The following is a 21,838-nucleotide window of genomic DNA, read 5'->3' as shown; positions in this document are numbered from 1 at the left end:
ATAGCAACGGTAAAGTTGCAGGGGGTGGGGATAAAGACAGAGCGGGGAGGTTCATTAGTTGCGTATAATAAATGCAACAGTGCATGACACTAATTTAGAATGGACCATTATTGTCATTATAATTTTTGGCATCTAATTAAATAAATTAAATAGAATAAGACCCAATCATGGATAAAAGAAAAGAAGTAAATCAATGATCAACGATAATAATAAAAGTTTAAACAAAACCAGAAAGAAATCGGAATCAGCGTTCCACTTGCCGACACGGAATAAAGCCACGTGGCAACAGGTAAATGCTCACACGCAGTTTGTAACGGAAAACCGGGCTCGGCACTTGAGAGGGCCCCCACCCCAACAGTGTCTTCATGCTACTTTTCCTTTGCCATTATATATAGAATATGAATGTATAAATCCAAATGCGAAATTGTAAAATAACCGTTCTGCTTCTTCTGCACTCTTCTCTTCATATTCCAAAGCTCATTTTCTCTCTTCTTCTCTTTTCTTCTCTCCGTCATGGCGGAGGATTTCTCCAAGGCGGTCGACGACGGACTGAAGCTCTCCAAGCGTATATACTTCGGGAAGGACAGGGCGGTGGCGCCGCCGAAACCTCCGCCGCCGATGGCACGTTCGGCAAAGGCTTTCCTGCCTTCCGCTTCGATGATTTACGCGGTGATCTGCGATCCAGGAATCGTGGACAACCCCGACATCCCTAGCTACCAGCCGCACGTGCACGGAAGGTGTGATCCTCCGGCGCTGATTCCGCTTCAGATGACCGCAATTCAGATGGAAGTTGACTGTCACCACGAAACCGCGTTTGTCACGGTTTCCGGGACTTGGAGACTCCACTGCATCAAGGCAAGCCGCTCCTGCGATTGCCGTGTCGCTATTCCCATGGGCCGTCAGGTACTGTCATATACAATCATGGAGGTTTATTTTGTTTAATTTTAAATTAATTTGAGTAATAAGGTTTTTAATGTGTTGCAGATTTTGTGTTCTGATATAATTTGGCTAACAGGGTTCAATTCTAGGTGTTGAGGTTGGCGTGCCTAGAAAATCATATTCTACTGAACTGGTTGTTATGGAAGATGACAAAGGGAACCAAAACTTCGCGCCACCTCAAAACGGAGGGTTTCTCACCCCTAATATATTTACCTTAACTATACCACAGGTAATTAGGCTTCATACGTTGCTTTGATTTGTATGGTTTAGTTCTTTTCCCTTGATATGGTGCTGATTGTGATTGGATTCTCACTGTTTGTGATAGATTGATGGGGGTTCCAATTTGTCGATTAAAATTCGTTGGTATCAGAAAATAGTGTACTCCAATGGCCTGTTCTCTTTGAATGTGCCTTTTAACTTTCCTGATTTTGTCAACCCCGCGGGGAAGAAGATACCTAAGAGAGAAAAGATACGAATTAATTTGGATGCTGTTACTGGAGGTGAGCTTCTGTGCAAGACAATAAGCCACCCAATGAAGGTTTGTGTTTGGTTTTTGTTTTGTAGCAACGCTGTTGAATTTTACTTGTGACGTACGTACTAACGATTGACTGTTTTGTGGGGACGGTCCAGCAAGTGAGTCGTCATGCGGGTAGTACGGCCTTCTTGTATGAGTCTGATGTTCTATCGTGGTCTAAAGTTGATTTTAGCTTTTCATACGCTGTAAGAACTCATGAGTCATGATGACCAATTTTTTTTTAGTCTGTGAAGTTGAAAGGCAATTTAATTGGCTCACTGTCTGCATTTAGGTTTCTTCGAGTCATATGACTGGTGGTGTTGTTTTGGAATCTGCATCCGGGCATGATCTTGATCAAAGAGAAATGTTCTACATGTACCTTTCTCCAGGAGATATTCAATGTGAGAAGGTTTGTACTATAACTTCAAACTTTGTAGGTGTACTTCCGGTGTTTAATATATATGTGTGTGTGTGTGTGTAGGGGGGGTATGTATGTATATTAGTGTCCTTTTGTCCTTACTTCTTGTATTTGTAATTTGCAGGTATTCAAAAAGGAAATAATATTCATTATTGACATTAGTGGTAGCATGTTGGGAAAGCTAATTGAAGACACAAAATATGCAGTTTTGGCCGCTCTCTCCAAGCTTAATCGTGACGATTCATTTAATATTATAGCCTTTAATGGAGAGACTTATCTATTTTCCAAATCGATGGAATTGGCTTCCGAGGATGCTGTTAAAAGAGCTACTGAGTGGATTAACTTGAACTTTGTTGCTGGAGGTGGTACAAATATTTCACGTCCCTTGAACACGGTACCTATGAAATACCGTTTCTCACTAATCTAACTATCATTGAGCTGTGGTTAAACTGAACCATGATTTATGAAGTGTAATATAGCAGATTAATCAGTTTTCTTTTGGAGCAAAAATAATCTTTGCGCAGCTTGATGCAGGGAAAACCAATTCCTTAAATTCTGTTTCATCTTTCTGTGTTTTGAGACTTGTTTGACGTATTATTATCAGTGTAATTGTTTTCTTCCCTATATCATTGATTAGAATGCAGTTTATTTGTTTATTTATATATGCCTTTTCTTTTCAGGCAATAGAGATGCTATCCAATGCTGAAAATTCAGTTCCAATAATTTTCCTAGTTACAGATGGAACTGTTGAAGATGAGAGACAAATTTGTGCTATGGTAAAGAATCGTATGATCAATGGAGAGTCAATATGCCCTCGAATTTACACTTTTGGCATTGGTACGATTCCTAGTATTCTTAGCCTTGGTCAAAACTTGCTACTTGTCATAAATTTTATCATTGTGACATTCTTTTAATTTTCATAAACCCTGTTCAAGATATTGCTCGTAGTTATTCTAATTCATTGTAAATATTGACAAAAATTCTTCATTTTATCACTCATCTTAAACTCGTTTAACCACAGGTTTATTCTGCAATCATTATTTCTTGCGGACCCTTGCAATGTTCGGTAGGGGCCAATACGATTCTGCAATGGATGTTGGTATGTTCTGAATTTAACTTTAAAAAGTAACTAATTATCTTTTGGTTTTGTTACCAGTTAGAGGATGTTATGGTGTTCTAGACAAATTTTGGTCATCAAACCATGTCACTAAATATGTGGCTTACCAAGCAATTCGATTATGAGGTTTGTTGCATAGTCTTGGCATTTATTTAGGGCTCCTAGTTATTGACTCTGGCATGAACTTTTGGATTATCTGCAATTCAGGGAAGAGAGAGTATTAATTTTATATTCAATGTTTATTCTAAAGCAGGAGAGGGGTTGTCTTAGGTCATTGACAGCAAACATTACACATCGGTAAACTGGAGTAACTGTGTTTCTTGTAAGTACCAAGTCGTATGTTAGAGGAAACAATGACATGGGTGCTATTATGGACTGAAATTGCAAAGGTTTGGGGACAATATTTAATCTCAAATTAATGGTTTCATCAAAGACCGCTGATATCATCAATTTGTATGCACATCATCAATACGTGCACCACAATTAAGATTCGAAGAACATTTACTAGAAAGCTTTGGTTAAATATAGAGGGGTTGGTTGAAGGCTATTTCCAAGAGGAAAAGATTATTATAGTAGGCAAGCATCTAAATGGACATGTTTGGTTTCCGAGAAATAATGAGGAAAGACAGATTATTCTGGATTTCTGTACCTTTTATGATTTCAATATTATGAATACTTAGCGAGCAGATTTTGTTATTATGCATACTTAGCGAGCAGATTATTCACAAATTGATTTCCTTTAGGTTAGACGCATTAATAAAAGAGTTTGCAAGGGTTACAAGATGCTTTCAAAAAGAGAGTAATGCAATGCAATTATGCAACACAGATTAATGATCATTGATGTTTGTTTTAAGGGACAATTTAGAATCAAATTCTGGCAGATTAAGGGATTTAAATTTGACCGTTAAGGATAAATTATTAGAGAAAGGTTTTTAGGATTTACAAGGTAGTGTTAACCTCATTTGTGATGGCATGTCTAAGAGGATTAGAAGGGTTTTAGATAAATTACGAGGTCTTGAGAGATGATAAATCTCAGTGATGGAATTTAAGTGATTAAGCATAGATTAAGACAGAGGCTAGAGTTTTTAAATTTAAAATCACTATACTGTTATTTGTCCAAGGCAGAATTTGTTTGTCTGTTATGAGAGTTGATACAAAGGTACTACGGAAAGAATGAGAGTTGTACATAGTTTTTGTTGACTTGGGGATGTTATATGATCAAGTATCAAGAAGTATTGCTGAAGAATCTAGAAAAGAAATGTGTTACTTATATTAGAACTGTATAAGATATGTTATGATCAGTGAACTACTAGCCTGAAAATATCTAGGAAAGAAAGGTGTTACTTATATTAGAACTGTATAAGATATGTATGAGGAGTGAACTACTAGCCTGAAAATTTCAGGAAAAGAAAGGATTCACTTATATTTGAACTGTGTAAGATATGTATGATGAGTGAACTACTAGCCTGAAAATTCCAGGAAATGTGAGAGTAATGACTTTCCCAAAAGAATAGAATTACATCAAAACGGCCTTGCATGTATTTTGAGAAGTCAAAGAAGCAAGTAATTATTGTTTCTAATTGGTTTGGGGCTCTTTTACCTTAGTAAATCATACAATTACCTCATGGGCAGTTAGTTGCTCCCACAAATGATTTAAATACTATCATTGCATTAGCTTTACTTATATCAGTTGCATGTTTCTATGTAGGTGTGTAAAAAAAGGGTTACCTTATTTCAGTAAATAAATCCAACCAACTCCAATACTTTTACCTGTTAACACTTAGTTTTTGACTTTTTGGAAATATACTAGCTCATGAACTAGTAGTTGTCGTTATTGTTTCTTTTGTACCTTTAGTAGTTCCTATGTGTCATGTTCCTTGGATTATTCACAAGCGCTATTCAATCTCTAATTTTTGCTACATTAGCTGCAGATTGCTACCAAAACTGTGTCATTCACCAAAAACATGCAAATAGGGATAATCTTTTTATAAGTCCCTCAGCACTTTCATCCTTATGTCCTTGTTTAATTTAGTGTCCGATGTGCTCACTAGGAACATGTAAAAAAGTCCTTAGTCTCACTCCTGAAATTTTCAGGCTTGTAGTTCACTCATCATACATGTATAGTTCTAATATAAGTCACACGAAAATAAATCTTTGTTGTGATTGCAAAATATATAATAAGTTTTCAAAAGAATGTTTTATTAATTATGTTTGTAATGGTACATGTCTCTACTACTCTTTGGTAGTGAATTTTAGACTCTAAAAGGATAAGAGAAAGCTCGGAGTGACAAAATATAATCTTAAGATGTACAAAACAAGAGAAGCCAAGGGTTAAAAAGCGATTTGTATACAAAATATATTGGTATGATATTGATGGAGAAAGATCACCTAAAGTCGGTTATAAGGTGGTTTGGAGGACGTATATGCATTAACTAGAAGCATAAGCATTTAATACAATAGATTGTATGGTCCTTTTTATCATTGAGAAGGGGACCATGAAAGACATTGGAGGAAATTGTGAGAGGGATCTTATGAATGATATTCTTCAAAATTATTCACAAGTCCACTAATATTGATTATAGGTCCTTGAAGTTTTAGATAATTTCCATAAACTATTTAATAATATCGTTACTGGTTTTTGAAGGATTTAAAAATTATGTTTTTCCCTTTAATGACATTGGATGAAACTGTTAAGAATATATTGAGAATTTGGTCTTTTCCCTTTAATGGTTGTGTGATCTATATTTAGGGAGATAACACTTTTATTGATGTAATACTTATTTAAATTTATTAAGAAGTGGATTTAAGCCTAACTCAACCTTACCAAATCTAGGTGAGGTTTGCAATCACTTATATATACTATAAAATGTTCTAGTCGATGTGGAATCTCTGACATCCTCTCACACCGAGTGTGTGGGACTATATAATTAGTTCAACAAATTCTCACTAGGATAGACTTTATATAGTTTTGATATTATATTAGAAGTGAACTTTTAAGCCTAATTCAACCTTACAAAACTGATTCATAATGTGAGTTTGCACTGCACCTACTTATATATGTTAGTCAATGTGAGATTTTCAACAAAGTTAATAATTTCTCTTTAAGTCAACAAAGTTTTTTATTATTTCCAAACATAGTCCTGAACTGTTTAATAGTCTTATGGCGTTGAATCATATTCCTAAGAATTTGGTTATTCAAATTTCATTAATGTGAGATAGCATTTTTGTAGTAATATTTATTCAAAAGTTATCTAATAATTGCTCATAGATCCTCAGTTTTTTTATTATTTCCAAATACGGTACATAAACTATTTAATAATATCATGGCTTAGCCCTGAAGGATTTCATAATATCATGACTAAAGTACCCTTGCCTGGTATATGACGGAATTGTTGAAATTTAACCAAAGTAGGTTCAATTGGTTACTATGAGAGAAGGATGCAAATGCTTTATGCATTAAAACCTAATTTGATAATGGGCTCTCTTTCTTGAATTGCCAGATTCGATTGAGCCTCGAATGCTGTCACTGTTTGACAAAGCTTCATCTCTCATTCTTGCAAATATCAAAGTGGATTCATTGGATAATCTTGGTGAACTCGAGGTAAAATTTTACATAATACCTTGTTAGATTGAATTTGAAAATAACATTTTGCTACCTGTTTTTAACTCTTTCTGGTCGTCATTACCAAAAAATTGATATGTACAAAACTACTGTCTTTCATTTGAAGTGTTTTATTTCTTCCTTGAGTTCATGTGCCATGGCCACCCCTTCTGCTTTTGAATCTGCATTACTGTCTTAATTTATGACCAGTGCTGAATTGATTACTGTGCATGATAAAATGTGCCGTTGTGCTCCATTTCATTGTTATTCTTGTCGTTGTACTGTAGTTCCCTAATACTTACGGTGGTTATGGCTAATTGTGCTTTTACCTATGATTTTTGTCATGTCTTTTCCTATTTATATTGTCTTCAGTGCGACATTTGAAAACCAAGATTGCCATGGTGAATCTACATGTCCTGGCCTTTATGACAATTTATTTTCTTTGCAAATTTGCTGAATGTCCGACTTTCCCTGAGCTTGTTACTCTCTCTTACGGGATTATCTGCAATGTATGTTATAGGTATACCCTACTCGTATTCCAGATCTTTCATCAGAGGGTCCACTGATTTTATCTGGAAGATACAGGGGAAATTTTCCTAAAACTCTGAAAGTCGAAGGTATTTTGGCTGATTTCAGTAATTTTGTAGTAGATATGAAGATACAAAATGCCAAGGACATGCCTGTACAAAGGGTAAAGAAGTCTTCTACCTAGCATACTTGCAATTCAAGTTTTATTGCATATAAATTATGTTTGTCAGTGATGCTGAGCTATTTAGTGCTTACATGAACCTCTTTGAAAATGCTGTTTTTTCAAATAGCAGATTAGTTGGGTCAAATTTATCATAATTGTAAGATCTATGGAAATGGGTATATAAAGAATCATTGGTCTTCTTTGTTTAGTATGCCAGTCAAACACAAGTATATGTCAGCTTCATCTTATTCTTGCAGTCATGGTCCCACATGTTTTGATCAGACGCTGGTTTATAAGTTAATAACTTAATGTCCGCAATTTTACATTTCTGTTTCATTTTATTTATTATTATTATTATTCATTATATTGCTATATTTTCTCTCTTAACAGGTTTCTGCAAGAGATCAAATACATCATCTTACCGCTCAAGCATGGTTTTTGGAAAATAAACAGCTAGAGCAGAAGGTTTGTTACCATGCCATCAGTCCAATCATTTTGAGTTTCTTTTACTGTTGAATAAATTTTTGTTTGCTCCATTAAATTTGCAGGTTGCAAAACTGAGCCTGCAGACGGGTTTTATCTCTGAGTATACACGAATGGTTTTACTGGAGACCGATCATATAAAGAAAGTCAAGGAATCGGCCGGAACGAAAGTATGTCACTCCACTCATCTTTTTGAATAAATCAGATACTAAATAACGCTTTCATTTAAACGCCTATTTTTAACACTAAATAGTTAATAACTATGCTTGTTTATTATGGTTTGGTTATATTATTTTGCTATCTAATTACATTAATCGGAAACAGGCGTCAGAAAAGAGCAATGGTCAGTTTGAGGCACCCGTCCAAGGGCAGAGAATGATTTTACTACCACATTTGGGTATCGGCTTTGGCAATTTAACTGCAACTGCTGAAAATACTCCTCCCGGATATGAATCGAAATTGCCTGAAGTTCCTGAAATCTTTAAGGCGGCCACAAATTGTTGTGAAACGCTGTGCAGTTACTGCTGCTGCATGTGCTGCATCCAGTGCTGTGCCCGGTTAAACAACCAATGTGCAACTGCATTGACACAACTCTGCATTGGTCTAGGATGCTTTGGCTGTATCAGTTGTTGTTCAGAAGTATGCTGTTCTGGAAACGAGGGCTGAAGTCTCAATTTTGTTGTATGAATTTTGTTTATATAGTTGTAACTTGGGGAATGTATATGAGCAGGTCATCGTTGTTATATTGTATAGTTTTCTCTGATGATAGTCCTGCAAGTTTAAACTTGCAATAGATATCAAATCAAATTATACCATTGTATCCACAAAGAAGAAAGTAAACAATACCAAGTTTTATCTGCCCCTCTAACAAACATTTTTCTCCATTACTTTCTTTTCGATGTCCCATCTCTTCTTTTAACTTTTTAATCGGATCCCTTGTTAATGAATTCCACTCTTCCAATAATTTAGATTTTTTAAATTCATTATTTAAATTATAATTATAATTTGTTTTTATTTAAATAAATGTTTTGAAAAGTAAACTTATTTATATAAATTAAGAACAACGAATCATATAATAATTACAGGAAAGTTTTACAAAGCTATTGATAAATAATAAGCTACAAACGTACAGATACATAAAATTATTTATTTTCTAAAAAAACCTAAATACACACTTTAAACTTCTCAAACAATTTTAAAAGAAAACAGTTAAAATTTATAATTAAGCTTCATTAAACATGCTTATTTTTTTAAAAAAAGAAGTTTGTAATCTATAGTTTGCGTTATCTCAATTTTTTTAATTGATTAAAAAATATTAAGCTACTACTTCTATAAGAAAGATCGTTGAAAACATTAAAAGAATACGAGACTTTGTATATTTGCATAATATTTCTAGTTTTAATAAGTGAGTGGTTGTAAATGTCGAACATTTGTTTAATTAAAAAAATAGTATTAGTTTAATTTAATCTTTTATAAATATATGTATATCTTATTCAAAAAAAAATTTAAGAAAAAGTGGAATTAGTTTTTATTAATATATAATTATTAAATATGGGCTAGAGAGTATTTTCAATGTTATTATGACAACATTTATATGAAGTCCAACATCACAATTTCATAAGTTCCTTACTATTATGACAACATCACATTTATATGAAGCACATGTTTTGTTCATTAAGATAGAGAAATAATTTGGATGAAAATGAGTTAGTAGAGTAAAAATAGATAAAAAATAATATGAAAATTTAAAGATTTGGTTGAAAAGTTATATAAAAAAATGATGAAATTTGTTAGTAAAAATAAATAAAAATTAGTTTCAAAAGTCTTACAATTTTTTAAAATTATCTCTCTTGCCAATTCTTATATATAAAAAAATCCTATATTAATCTTATATTGATAAATTTTTCTCATCTCAAGGCGGCAAGAAAGATAAAAGAGAGTTTAAAAATAAAATAATTATTTTTATTTAAAAAGTCAATTTCCCCCCTTTTCTTTTCACTTTTTCCTCAACAAAACAGAAAATATGTGATTTCTTTCCTCTAAATTATTCTCACCAATCCAAACACATTAAATAGTATAATTTATTCTTTTTACAAACTCAACACTCAATGAGTGAATGCCACCAGCTGTAATAAATGCAAATACTCTGCTTTTGTCCACCAATTGAACAAAATACATAAAAAGCTAGAACTATCTCTGCTTGCTTGTACTCTTTTCCCAAAAAGACTCCTTCCCCTTCTCATCTCTGTCAATGATCCAAATTGTACAATTCCATTAAGGAAAAGGGGATTCCATGCAAGCAAAGAGCAATCAAAATCAAGAATAACTTTTGCATGGGGCAAACAATGCCGATTCAAAATAATGAGAATGCAAGAGAAGATGCAATAGTGTACAGGATCAAGACCAAACCTGGATGTGATTCAGCAAAAATCCTCTCCCAATTCTACCATTGTAGATAAATGTGGAAACACATTCTACCAAAATAACTTTTAACTCCCAACATTGCTTTGCCACTATTTTACTACAATTCCTTCTTCTTTATTTTCATAATCTGAACCATTCTATGATACAAGTATTTACAAGGCCATAGAATTTGCATGACAAGCCACCAACCACACGCTAATATCTTTCTTATTACTGGTATCCTACAAATCAAAAGCCCCACATATCGTATCAAACAAAATAAACATATGATTATGAAGAAGAAAAGTAGATAAAGAATCAAGATCAAACTCCAGAAGCATGTCTTCAGAGTGCGGAAAGGATCGTCCTCAACCCTTATATTCCCATAAGGTGTTATCTTGAACTTGGCTGCAGATCCAAACATTGACAATTTTCCCAAAGCTATTAGTCTCCTGAAGATTAATGTCTCAAACAAATACTTTGGAGAAATTGACTCATCGGTTTGAACAATAGATGCCTTCATTTTGCCGTAAGATTTATTAAACCCCATAGCATCTTGCTCAATCCTCATCATTAACTCTTCCAGTTCAGGATCGTAGTATCCTTCCTCCAAGGATTCCTCATAGCCAAAGCTTGAAGCTTCCTCCATGGCTGGACCCAAGCATTTCAACAAAACAATGGTTATCCTCAAGTTTTCAAACCATGACTCTGAGTTGGAGGCTTCGTTGCTGGTCGAAAATTCCCATGAAAGGTGGTTATACTTCCTCAACACTGCTTTGTAAAATGGATCTCCCACTTTTAACTCCAACACTCCCCAAAAGCGTCGACATTTAGATCCTCCTGCTTCAGTGTACTCTAGAAGAATAGGCATACCCATGTCCAACCCGTTTTCCTTCATTACTTCTACCCGTGCCCTCAACAATCTTTCCACAAATCCACCAAACAATTGCATTTCTTCAGGGTTTGAATCAGAAAAATGTTTGGGTACATTCTCCTTTATCATCTCTAAAACCTGTACCACATCCTCTACAGATTCTTCGTGTTCTTGCTTTAAACTTGCCCCGTAGATTGAAATTGAAGCTTCCTCACTAATCTCAGCCTTAGCATTCCTCCAGGTCCTCAAAAGTACTTTTCCATGCCTGTTTGGAACTTCTTCTGACTCTATTAGAGACAGATTCTTGTTAAACATGTCTCGTAGATCAAAACTTTCCAGCATATGCTTCATTTTCTGCTTTGGAGAGCCTTTTGGAACCAAAAGTGATGATGGGGTGTAGTTCCTAGTGGAGCTGGAAGTGGGAAACCTGAACTGGATATCATCCATGTTTGTTTCTTGCTCGTACACATTAACTCCCCAATGACACAGAATCAGGTCTGATTCGTATTGAACCTGAATGGCCTTCCAATCATCTCCAAGACTTGCGTCGAGGCTCTGCCACTCTTCATCCCTGAACAAGACTCGGAGATCACAAAATAACACATGATCTTCTCCAACGTTGAAATAGTGGTAATCTCTACCACATATTTCTTGTCCGTCAATAAACAAGTGGAGGCTAACAGTGTGCCACTTCACAAATCCAGTGAACGATTCTAAAGCTGTCTGGAAAGCATCTTCAAAATCAGAAAGTCTCTTTCTCGATTCCTGGAAAACTAATGCTAAAGCAACAACGGGAAACTTTCTGCGAGCCCAGAAATGTGGAATCTCTATAGTGCCAATGCAGTCAAACCATTCAGGGATTTCCCTTTTCAGCATCGGCATTACAACTTGTATTCTTTGGATCTCTTCTGAGACCTGTCACAACGAAAGACATTAGTGTGTTTGCATCGACATACTATTTTTATGGAATTGCAGTATCTTGCATTATAAGAATAATGGTGCGGTGAATGTAGTTAAACCTTAGACAATAGCATTCTTGATCCCTCTGAAGTTAAGGACTGACAGTATCTTGCATCCACTTTCTGAACACTTAAGGGAAGTTCTGGAATTTCCTTAAGATTTCTGCAGAAACTCACATCAAGACTTTTCAAGTGAGAAGATCCTCTTATGCTGTTTGGTAGGGCTACAAATCCGTTGTGTGATACATTTACTTCTTCCAGTTTTGGGAAAATTTCAAGAATGGCACAAAGATCTTCATATGATGGATTAGTCTCACAAAAATGAAGTGCCACTAAATCTGGACTGCCATTTGCCACTGAATGGCGGCTCTCTTGGAACCTTTGAAATGATTCTCCAAGTTTAGAGCATTCATTAACTTTTAAAGTGACAAGTTTTGGAAGCAAAAAGAAGCTACTTGGCAGATATTTAAGCTCTTTGCAAACTGACATGTCTATATGCTCAAGTCCAGTAAGGTTACCAATGGAATTCGGAATCTTTTTAATGGCAGTACTCATCATGTATATCTTTAATGGCTTATCCATTTTTTGCGTTACATGTGGGAAGTGTTCAAGTCTTCTGCAAAAGTTAAATGAAAGCACTTCGAGAGAGGGCAAATACATTTTTGGCACAAAACTTGTGAGCAGAGTGCATTCTGAAGCACTTAAATAGACAAGGTTAGGCATAAATCCAATGGATTTATCGAACCTTACCAGTTTATAGCATTTATCAAGTGTAAATACCTTCAAGCTTTTAGCTCCAGACAGGTCAGGAATTTGAGTTATGAATTGACAATGGGAAAGATTGATGAATGTCAAATCCTCAAATCTCTGCGAAACAAAATATAATTAAAGTGATTAGAGAATAGTCCATTATATTAGGCTTTAAATCATGACAGTTTTGCCACATGCGAGGGGATAGAAAGAGAAAGCAAATGCATGTACCAGAAATGGTTTTTTAAATATCAGAGAACTATGAGGTAACTTGAAGTCAACAATTCTGTGGGGATGAAAGTCTGGCGGAAAACAGTTTGATGGGTACCCCTTCCAATCGATTAGCCGTAAACTATTTGGCAGATAACTAGGACCAGACGAAAATATTGTATTGCGAACAATCAAAATTCTGAGGTTCCTCATCTTCTTGAAGGCTGTCACAGTCCAATAATCAATTTTTTCTTGTTTTGGGGGATGAAGCATTATTCCTTCAACTGTATCACTTCCCTGTAGAAATGCATGCCAATGAAGAGAATTAACACAAAATACATTTGCCAAAGTACACAAACATATGAAGGTGTAACTAAAAATATAAAAAGATCAAGATTCTCACAGAATTTTCTTTAAGTACTTCATGAACTTCTTTCAGAGACCATAGTCTGCTGCGGTAACCAGGGTTTGATGGCGATTCCTTCCGAACAATCTCTCTACCCATGTCTTGTATTAGATCATGCATTTCCAGGCAACCGTTTTCATCAATAGTTAAGAGACCTTTACTAACAAATACTTGTATATCCGGGTGGAAATCACAAGCATCTAGTATCCTTTTAACATAATCCCACCTTTCCCCTTTGAAGAAACATGCAATGTCCAGGAAAATTTTCTGGTCCAAGTCTGATAGGCTTGTGTAGCTTATTTCCAGTACACCTTGAATCTCCACATCTGGAACCTTCCTATATTTCTGTAATTCAGTCTCCCATTCTTCAGGACCCCTACCCTTCAAATTGGAGCCTATTACTCTTAGTGCCAACGGAATACCCTTTGCGTATCTTACTGCACGAGTAGAGATGCTTGCAAAGTTTTCTGCTGGTCTGCTCCTATTAAAGGCATACCAACAAAAGAGTTCAAGGGATTCAAGATAATTTAGCTCTTCCATTTCATATCTTTTAATTTCAACATCATGCTCATGTAGAACATCTTTATCTCTTGTTGTTATAATGATCCTGCTACCAGGACCAAACCAATCATATCCTCCAGCTAATGCTTCCAATTGCTTTACAGAATCAACATCATCCACAACCAGAAGAACTCTTTTATGTCCAAGCCTGCACTTTATTTCAGAACTTCCTTTAAATGTACTGCCAATAATGGTTTCTGTCTCTTCACCCATCTCAGACAGAAGTGTCCTTTGGAGATCTTCCAGGCCTTTAATGCTTTTATTTGATTTTTCTCTGACATTAGCAAGAAAACTTGCAGCTTCAAAATGATGCCTGATCCTGTTATACAGATCCACAGCAAATGTGGTTTTGCCAATTCCTCCAACCCCATAGATCCCCATTATGCAAACGGCATCATTAGATTCAACATCTATTAGAGATTTCACCCGTTGAAAACGAGAATCAAATCCAACTAGGTGCTTGATTTGTAAAGGCATGGGAGGTAGTTTAGCTGAGGTGTCTTTCACAATCTTCTCAATAACCTCGGTTTCATACCTGCATAGGCACACAATACTTATGCCTATTCATTTTATAATAGTACTAATAAACGGCAAAAGAAACTTGTACTAACTAATTAAAATCTTATACCGTAATTGGAAACACAGGACAGACACCAACATAGAACTAACACAATAAAAATGTTCTACTCACTAGATTACTCCATAAATAATAGAATAAATAATATGTATTCTTTTTAACATTTTCATCCAAGAAAGAACAATTATGCGTAGTAAATTTGTTGACTATCATGTAATAAGTATCTTAAAAGCTATAAAAGTTGTACAGAAACAGATATAAAATCTACCTGTTATAGTCCTGTGATTACGCTTTTAAACTCATTTTATTTCTCATACTTTCCATTTTAATCTCTATAAGTTCGAATAGAATCTTAAACCGATTAACAAGTAATTTTCAAGTGTAAGAAAGAACTAGTATGTACGTGATCAGAGATAAACAGAGATTTGATCGGAACTTACATATGGTTCCTGTAGTGTATTCCGGTTAGGTCGCAAACTCTGGACAAAGCTGATCGCCATGCTTTAACCTTCTCCGACTCTTTTCCATATCTGTTTTCATGTTTACTCATGGCAGTTGCGTAACTGTTTTTCTGGTACCGTACATCCGAAGGTTCCACCAAATAAAAAGTTGCTACGACATGTTTTCCTTTGTTTTCGTAACAGTGAATGATCTTGACCAGTTCGTCAAGACACCAAGAGGAAGATGCATAGTTTTGACAGAGCACGACCAAAGATATTCTGGAAGCTTCGATTGCCTGAAGAAGAGCAGGACGGATTTCGTCCCCGCTCCGGAGACTCTGATCGTCTCTGAAGGCGTTGATTCCGTGACGAAGCAAAGCTCGGTAGAGATGATCGGTGAATGCGTAGCGAGTACCGTTTACGCCCTTGAAACTCATAAAAACATCATACGTAAAATCATCGTGATTCGCCATAAACTCAACCAATGCAATGGGTTTTGCCAAGGAAGTAGCTCAGTTCAACTTGTCGTCGTAAATTTCCAAAGTCAACCAATGCTGAACAAAGTTTCGATGGCTTTCAAAATAAGGTGAGAAAACAACGACAAAGCTACATGAGATGATTCTACAAAATATCAAACATTCTATTTTTATATGGTGTTTTCTCGATAAATTTTGTTATACGTATTTTTAACAAAAAAACAAAACTAAAATCATATTTTCGTAAATTAATATTCTAAAGTGTGTGAATTTATTTAAAAGTTATAATTAAATTTAATTTATTTTAAATTTTAATTTATTTAATAATATGGTTTATGGGGTTTATGTGTTTATGAGTGATGGATATAGTGAAGGCAATTTCTCCTGCACCATATTAATTTGGATTTGCACCCAACAAAACTTTTAAAACTCTAATTTGTCATTGTCTTCTTTGTTCTCAAAGAATGTGCAGGTCTAAGGTGCAGAGAAACTTGATGTTCGTTTGAGGTGCAGAAGAGGTGTTGTTAGTGTGGTGGTGGAGGAACCGTATCACTCTTAGCTTCAGTTCACATTGTTGTGAAGTAAGACAACACATTCATCTTCATTTTTCCGTTTTGTTTGAGCTGAGATGTTCCCGAATAACGATATTTGGAAGCCTGGATAGGCTTATGGACGCTTGACTCTGGAATGCATTGGTAGTGACTCTGGATATACAAATTCGTAAGTAAATTAGATTTCCAGTTCAAGCTTTCGAATGCACATGTCCGTAAGTGAAATATCAGTTCCAGATAACTTTATCCAGAAGTAGATTTTGAATTCTGAATATGAATATCCGAAATGGTTATATGTGTTATGGATTTCTAAATGCGAAAGGGTATTTTGAGACTTACGAATTTGTATATCCGGAAACTAACTGATATGTTTTTTTTTCCAAGGGAGATTGATGTGTGGGATGGATTAGATGATTTTGAACTGGAGTCGTCAATAACTTATAACGCGTTAGATAATTAACATAGGGCACATGAGTGTAGTGAGGCGTTTACTACAAATGAGGTAAGGTAAATGTTAGGTGTGTGAACCTTATTGTTTATGAATGACTATAAAATTTGGCATGTTATTGTAAGTATTTCGTAATCGAGATGAGCTGTTAGAGTGGGCAAGAAGTGTTGGCTATAGTTATGAGTTTTTTATTGTTATATTAAGGTTGGATACATGGACGAGGCAATGAGGAAAGATGACGTGCGTATTATTAGGTTGTGAGAGAGGAGGTAAATACATACAATATAAAAAAGACGTAGATATCAGTCGAACGGGATGTAGGAAGTGTGAGTGTCCTTTCAGATTACGAGGCAAACCAGTCAAGGGTGCATGGTTGAATTAATTTGTGGTTCTCACAATCATGATTTGGCAGAGACATTGGTGGGTCATCCGTATGCTAGAAGGTTAAGTGTTGAGGAAAATGCTATGGTTAAGGATATGACTAAAACTTCAGTGAAGCCAAAAAATATTTTACTAATCATGAAAGAGAGAAATAAGAAGAATGTCATGACGATAAAGTAAGTTTATAATGAAATGATTGTTCACCGAAGATCCCAATGAGGTCACCGAACAAAAATGCAACAATTCATGTTGTTACTAGAGCGAGACATGTATGTGCATTGGTGTAGGTGTGAAGAGGTGTTGAATGTAGTGCAAGATATTTTGAACACACCCAGATTCAGTAAAACTAGTGAACTCATTTAATATTGTCATACTGATGGATAGTACGTACAAAACAAACAAGTATAGGATGTCGTTACTTAAGGTTGTTGGGATTACATCAACAGGTTTAATTTTTCCCGTTGCATTTTGTTTACTAGCAACAGAAAAGGAAAATAATTTTTTCTGGGCCCATGACAGACTTAAAGGATTGTTTTTGAGAGTTGATTCATACCCTAGGTGGTGGTATGTGATAGAGATATTGCCTTAATGAATGCAATCAGAATCGTGTTTCCTGAAGCTTATAATTTGCTTTATCGATTTCACATTGATAAAAATGTGAAAGAAAAATGTAAAATATTGGTGCATCCAAGAGAGGCATGGGATCAAGTAATGCAACCTTGGAGTTTTTGTTGTGGATTGTGATATTGTTGAGGCCTTTGAAGATCGTGTCAATGCTTTTCAAGTTGTCTATTCTCCATGGCCTATATTTGTTGATTATGTGATGGCTACATGGTTACATCCACATAAAGAAAAAGTTGTGAAGGCATGAACAAATAAGGTGATGTACTTAGGAAACACAACAAGTAACAGGTTTGAGGCGGCACATTGGAGCCTAAAGAGAATTCTTCAAAATTCCATGGGGGATTTATGTTTCTGCTGGGATTCGATCATCTGTAGTGGGATTGCCATCTCTAACTACAGATGGGTGCCGAGGGATGATCTGCGCATATCCATACTAACGGAGAACACGTTCTGGCATGTGCAATCGTGTCTAATTTCCAAGCCCCAAATAATCAGAGAATAACGATATCCACTCAAATGGACGTTCTTCACTGTGTTCATCGTATGAGGAAAACCGAATGGAACCTGGTGTCAATGTATATAGTTGCAATCAAACAACAACAATTGAAGTAACTTTTCTTGATTCTTACATCCTACACCAAGGTTTGTCTTCAGAATATTGGGTTTGCATACGTCTCATTCCTATAGACGGGAAGTCATCCTTGCAACAATGTCGCATAACTAGCTAATTGCCTAGACTTTGCATAACTACAATCTCCTAACTGCTCATACATGTGAATTAATGCAGTTGCCGCCCAAGAATATCCCTCGGTCAGCCTCAAATCGGCAAAAAATTCAAGATAAATCACACTAACTGAAGTAACACTCTTGTCAGCGAAGATAGTGCAACCAACAAGGTGAAGTAAATAATCTCTGGCAGTTACAGTCCACTGCCTCTTTAAGCATGCGTCCTCATAAACATCTTTTAACCAACTGAGACGCACATGAGGTCCTCGACAGTGTCTTGTCTCTTCAGATGCAACTCCATGGTCAACACGGAGGGATTCTACCAATAAATCATTCGTTGAATATGCATCTAAGGTCTGGTGCATGTAAAAATGACCGACAATGGGCAAATGCAACAAATTTGACACATCATTAAGAGTGATAGTCATCTCCCTGATAGGTAAATGAAATGTGTTTGTCTCTGCATTCCATCTCTTTACAAAAGCACAAAGCAATCCTCGATCTAAATTCTCATAACTAGCATGAACTAGACCACCTAAGCCAGACATGTCTACAACTGCCTGTATGCACTCATTTTTCTTTATCAGCAATGAATAAATAAAATTAAGAGGGATACTTCAGGGATATCCCAACCCGTATACAAAAACTAAACTTTTACACCCCTTATGGATTAAACAGAAGCTTCTAACAATTAAACCTATAGCTTTACCACTCCAAGACAGTTCCAAAACTTCAACAAAACTGTATCAGCATTATAACTATCCTACCACCAACCTTTGTTAAGAAACTAAAGGAGAGAAAAGCAACATAACAACTAATAAAACATCCATAAGAAGCACTAGATCCACAAGAATCTGCAGAGACGACACCTGCAGAGACAAAGGACATGACCAATATATAAGCACATGGCCAATATACAACAGTTGTATGCGCTCATGAGTTGCTCCTAACTTATTTATCTTTCTCCCATGAGAAACAACTTTCAGCTTACAACGATCCTACAATAATCAACATATATCATCAATAAATACATACATACCAGAGACACTCAATTAATGTTCATTACTTACCAAACCATCCCATAACTGTCTGACCACACGATCTTCATAATTAATTAGTAATGACTTATCCACTGGTCCTCTTGGATAGCCTTCATCATAAATTTCAACTTCTTGTTCAATATAATCTTCAAAGTCCTCATTTGGAACTAAAGTAATAGGACCACCACACCTTCTTCTCACAGATGCAGTTGGTCGCACACGGTCCGAATTAGAAGATCCTCCACCTCTAGTCCTCACCATCTTACTATTCATAAAAGACCATGAAATAAAAAATAAATTTGGTCCTCCAAGAAACAACACCTTGTTAAGGGTAATTTGAGGAACTAATCGTTCCAAACTAAAGAAAAAATAAAACACTTGTCAAGTGCAATAATATTATAAGGCCAATTTTAAGGACAAAGATAGTAGGAACATCATTGAGGGCACATAAAAACGCACTTAATAAATACATTACGGATTTCTGAATCCGAATCTAATAAAAAAGCCTTTTGGATAAAAATATTCACATCCCACAACACACTTCTAGATAAAATATCTGGAACCCACAATACACTTTTGGATAAAAATATCCAGAACCCACAACACACTTCCGTATAAAAATATACGGAACCCACAGGCAACACGAAAACTCACCTTTTGCGACGCGTCTCCTTCTTCGGTGGCTTCGTTTTTTGTCACCACCAAAGTCCCTCACAAACGCTACCTGAACGCTGCTTTCGAGATGTCTATAAGGTTGCGTCACTGCCTTAGTGACCAGAACAATCAACGTGCTTGGTTGTTGGGTTGGTGTTCGTTTAAGTGTGTAAGATTTTGCGTTGCCTCAATGACTAGAAGAATGAAGGCTGTTGGCTTGGTTGTTGGGTTGTGTAACCTAATTTTCATTTTATTAAGGGTGTTTTAGTCTTTTCACTAGGACATATTGGGTGCTAGTCCAAAGTGATATGGAGTAGGGAGAATCTGCCGTGAATAGAGTTTTGGCCTTGAGATAATGGACTCAAAACAAAATAATAGAACAAAAAGTAATGAAAGTGAGGGTGTGAAATTATTACAAAAGGGTGTGACTAAAAATCTTTATTTCTTTTTCTTTCAAACAAACCAAGCTCTCTTCTCCATTCTCTTTGTGCTTTCCACATATCAAGTTTTCTAGAAGTTTGAAACTTTGTTCTTTTACTTAAGGCAAGCTTCTTTCTTTTCCTTCTTTCATTCTTGCATCTGCTTCTAAATTTTCTTATGGCAAATTCTTCCTCCTCCTGCTCCTCTATATTAATTGTGAAAAATCGATTTTAACTCTTTTAAATTTTAAAAAAAATCTTAAATGAAGCATAATTTCACATTTATAAAAACCATATTTTGCAGTCCCGTACCCCCATACCTCCCTTCCAGCCACAACACTTTTATTATTCTCCAACCACATAATTTGGGAGAGCAATTCATCATTTGAGCATGTATGAGATTATTGGTAAGAAGATTTATTGTATTTGACGTTCTAGTGCGAATATAATTTATTTGTTTTAGTTTTATACTTCATTTTTGCACCTCGTTGATTTTTTTTTTCTAGATTTTGTGGTTTCCAAAAAAATGAAAAAAAATATAAGCAAATGAAAACACAATTATCACTAGTAAAAATACCACAAAACTTACCTCAACCACCAATGTTCACCACCAGTCACCACAAGCAACCATCACCACTTGAAAAATGAAGACAAATACAGAAGAATGCACCACATTCTCCACTATACTCAGAAGGGTATTGCTAAAATTGTAAAAAAACTTATGAAAGTAGGGTTTGATTTTTCTTATGCATGAAAAGGTTTGAGGTTTCATTGGGCCTTGTGAAATTTTAGGGTTAGAATTGGAGTTTTGGTAGTGTTTGATGGATAAGTGTCAAGCTTTGGAAGTAATTAATTAATTCACTATCTTCTTTAAGCTATAATTTATTAGAGTAAAAAGAAGATTAAACTGAGGAAAATTAATTTTAATTTTCTTTTTAATTCCAAGTTCGATGATGAATGTTGAAAAAGTTTTTGATGGTTGAATATAGCCTTTATAGATGATTTTAGGTTATAATTAAATATAAAATCTATATTATTGACCTTTATAAATATATTATCTTTTTATTATTTTTTTCAATAAATAATTGTATTTCTTTCACTTATTTGACATGAAAATATGAAAAATATAAGAATTAAGACAAATATTTAACATAAAATAATAATTGGGTTAGTCCATTAACTTTCGAGTTAGTCCGATTTTGATTTACATAAATATCAAATCACATAGGTTAAACTAAGAAAATCTATTTTTATTTACATTATTATTTTTTAATTCTTGACTTGAATCATAGGACAGTTTCTTCCTGCACCCTTAAACTCTTATGCAAAAACTAAATCGCCCTTATTAGTTTTAAAATTCCAGAAATTTCCTTAACCTAAAGAGACCCTAGAGAGGCATAAGTAAGGATGCTCTCAGATTGCGCAGTCGTGTCTTTCATGTTCTACCAACATCGGCACCTCCAAATCATTCTCCTTTCAATCTCACATTTTTTGTTGGTGATTTAGAGTGTTTTTGACAAAGATAAGTAAATTTCTTTGCTTTCGGATCTGCACATCCATTTTTTTTATGGATTTT

At 35.2% G+C, this 21,838-nt stretch overlaps 3 protein-coding genes across 4 annotated transcripts; 1 reads left to right on the top strand and 2 right to left on the bottom strand.

Moving 5' to 3' along the window:
- Positions 1-349: 349 nt before the first annotated feature.
- On the top strand, positions 350-8,635 carry LOC137807161 (uncharacterized). The gene is made up of 13 exons (XM_068607640.1): positions 350-903; positions 1,016-1,168; positions 1,265-1,477; positions 1,570-1,659; positions 1,746-1,862; positions 1,996-2,265; positions 2,552-2,708; positions 2,893-2,970; positions 6,489-6,589; positions 7,110-7,280; positions 7,671-7,745; positions 7,829-7,933; positions 8,088-8,635. The coding sequence occupies exons 1-13, from the start codon at positions 514-516 to the stop codon at positions 8,427-8,429; spliced, it is 2,262 nt and encodes a 753-aa protein (XP_068463741.1). The 5' UTR covers positions 350-513; the 3' UTR covers positions 8,430-8,635.
- A 1,133-nt stretch (positions 8,636-9,768) lies between these two features.
- Positions 9,769-15,544, bottom strand: LOC137807160 (TMV resistance protein N-like). 2 transcript variants are annotated; one of them, XR_011080479.1, is made up of 6 exons: positions 14,944-15,544; positions 13,363-14,461; positions 12,981-13,256; positions 12,060-12,866; positions 10,173-11,955; positions 9,769-10,008 (listed from the first exon to the last, which is right to left on the bottom strand). XR_011080479.1 is itself a non-coding variant. In XM_068607639.1 (5 exons), the coding sequence occupies exons 1-5, from the start codon at positions 15,414-15,416 to the stop codon at positions 10,285-10,287; spliced, it is 4,326 nt and encodes a 1,441-aa protein (XP_068463740.1). In that variant the 5' UTR covers positions 15,417-15,544; the 3' UTR covers positions 9,789-10,284. The 2 variants fall into 2 exon arrangements, 1 of the variants encoding a protein (XP_068463740.1); XM_068607639.1 differs by having other exon boundaries at positions 9,789-11,955.
- Positions 15,545-18,118: 2,574 nt separating this feature from the next.
- On the bottom strand, positions 18,119-19,450 carry LOC137805559 (protein MAIN-LIKE 1-like). Its single transcript, XM_068605504.1, has 3 exons — positions 19,220-19,450; positions 18,974-19,147; positions 18,119-18,709 (listed from the first exon to the last, which is right to left on the bottom strand). The coding sequence occupies exons 1-3, from the start codon at positions 19,448-19,450 to the stop codon at positions 18,119-18,121; spliced, it is 996 nt and encodes a 331-aa protein (XP_068461605.1).
- Between the last annotated feature and the right edge of the window lie 2,388 nt (positions 19,451-21,838).

The sequence above is a fragment of the Phaseolus vulgaris genome, chromosome 3, assembly GCF_000499845.2.
Source record: "Phaseolus vulgaris cultivar G19833 chromosome 3, P. vulgaris v2.0, whole genome shotgun sequence".
Taxonomy (NCBI): domain Eukaryota; kingdom Viridiplantae; phylum Streptophyta; class Magnoliopsida; order Fabales; family Fabaceae; genus Phaseolus; species Phaseolus vulgaris.
Note: the sequence above shows the minus strand (reverse complement) of the source record. Positions and strands in the feature narration are given on the sequence as shown.

What these genes read in the sequence shown, in the direction of transcription:
- LOC137807161 (XM_068607640.1), top strand. Translation starts at nt 514, where the DNA reads ATGGCGGAGGATTTCTCCAAGGCGGTCGACGACGGACTGAAGCTCTCC. An exon ending in TTACCTTAACTATACCACAG is followed by an intron (nt 1,169 to 1,264) that starts GTAATTAGGCTT and finishes TGTTTGTGATAG; the next exon opens with ATTGATGGGGGTTCCAATTT. An exon ending in AGGACATGCCTGTACAAAGG is followed by an intron (nt 7,281 to 7,670) that starts GTAAAGAAGTCT and finishes CTCTCTTAACAG; the next exon opens with GTTTCTGCAAGAGATCAAAT.
- LOC137807160 (XM_068607639.1), bottom strand. Translation starts at nt 15,416, where the DNA reads ATGGCGAATCACGATGATTTTACGTATGATGTTTTTATGAGTTTCAAG. An exon ending in ATACACTACAGGAACCATAT is followed by an intron (nt 14,462 to 14,943) that starts GTAAGTTCCGAT and finishes GTGCCTATGCAG; the next exon opens with GTATGAAACCGAGGTTATTG. An exon ending in CAAGAATGCTATTGTCTAAG is followed by an intron (nt 11,956 to 12,059) that starts GTTTAACTACAT and finishes TCGTTGTGACAG; the next exon opens with GTCTCAGAAGAGATCCAAAG.
- LOC137805559 (XM_068605504.1), bottom strand. Translation starts at nt 19,450, where the DNA reads ATGGTGAGGACTAGAGGTGGAGGATCTTCTAATTCGGACCGTGTGCGA. An exon ending in GACAGTTATGGGATGGTTTG is followed by an intron (nt 19,148 to 19,219) that starts GTAAGTAATGAA and finishes TGATTATTGTAG; the next exon opens with GATCGTTGTAAGCTGAAAGT. An exon ending in ATCTAGTGCTTCTTATGGAT is followed by an intron (nt 18,710 to 18,973) that starts GTTTTATTAGTT and finishes GAGTGCATACAG; the next exon opens with GCAGTTGTAGACATGTCTGG.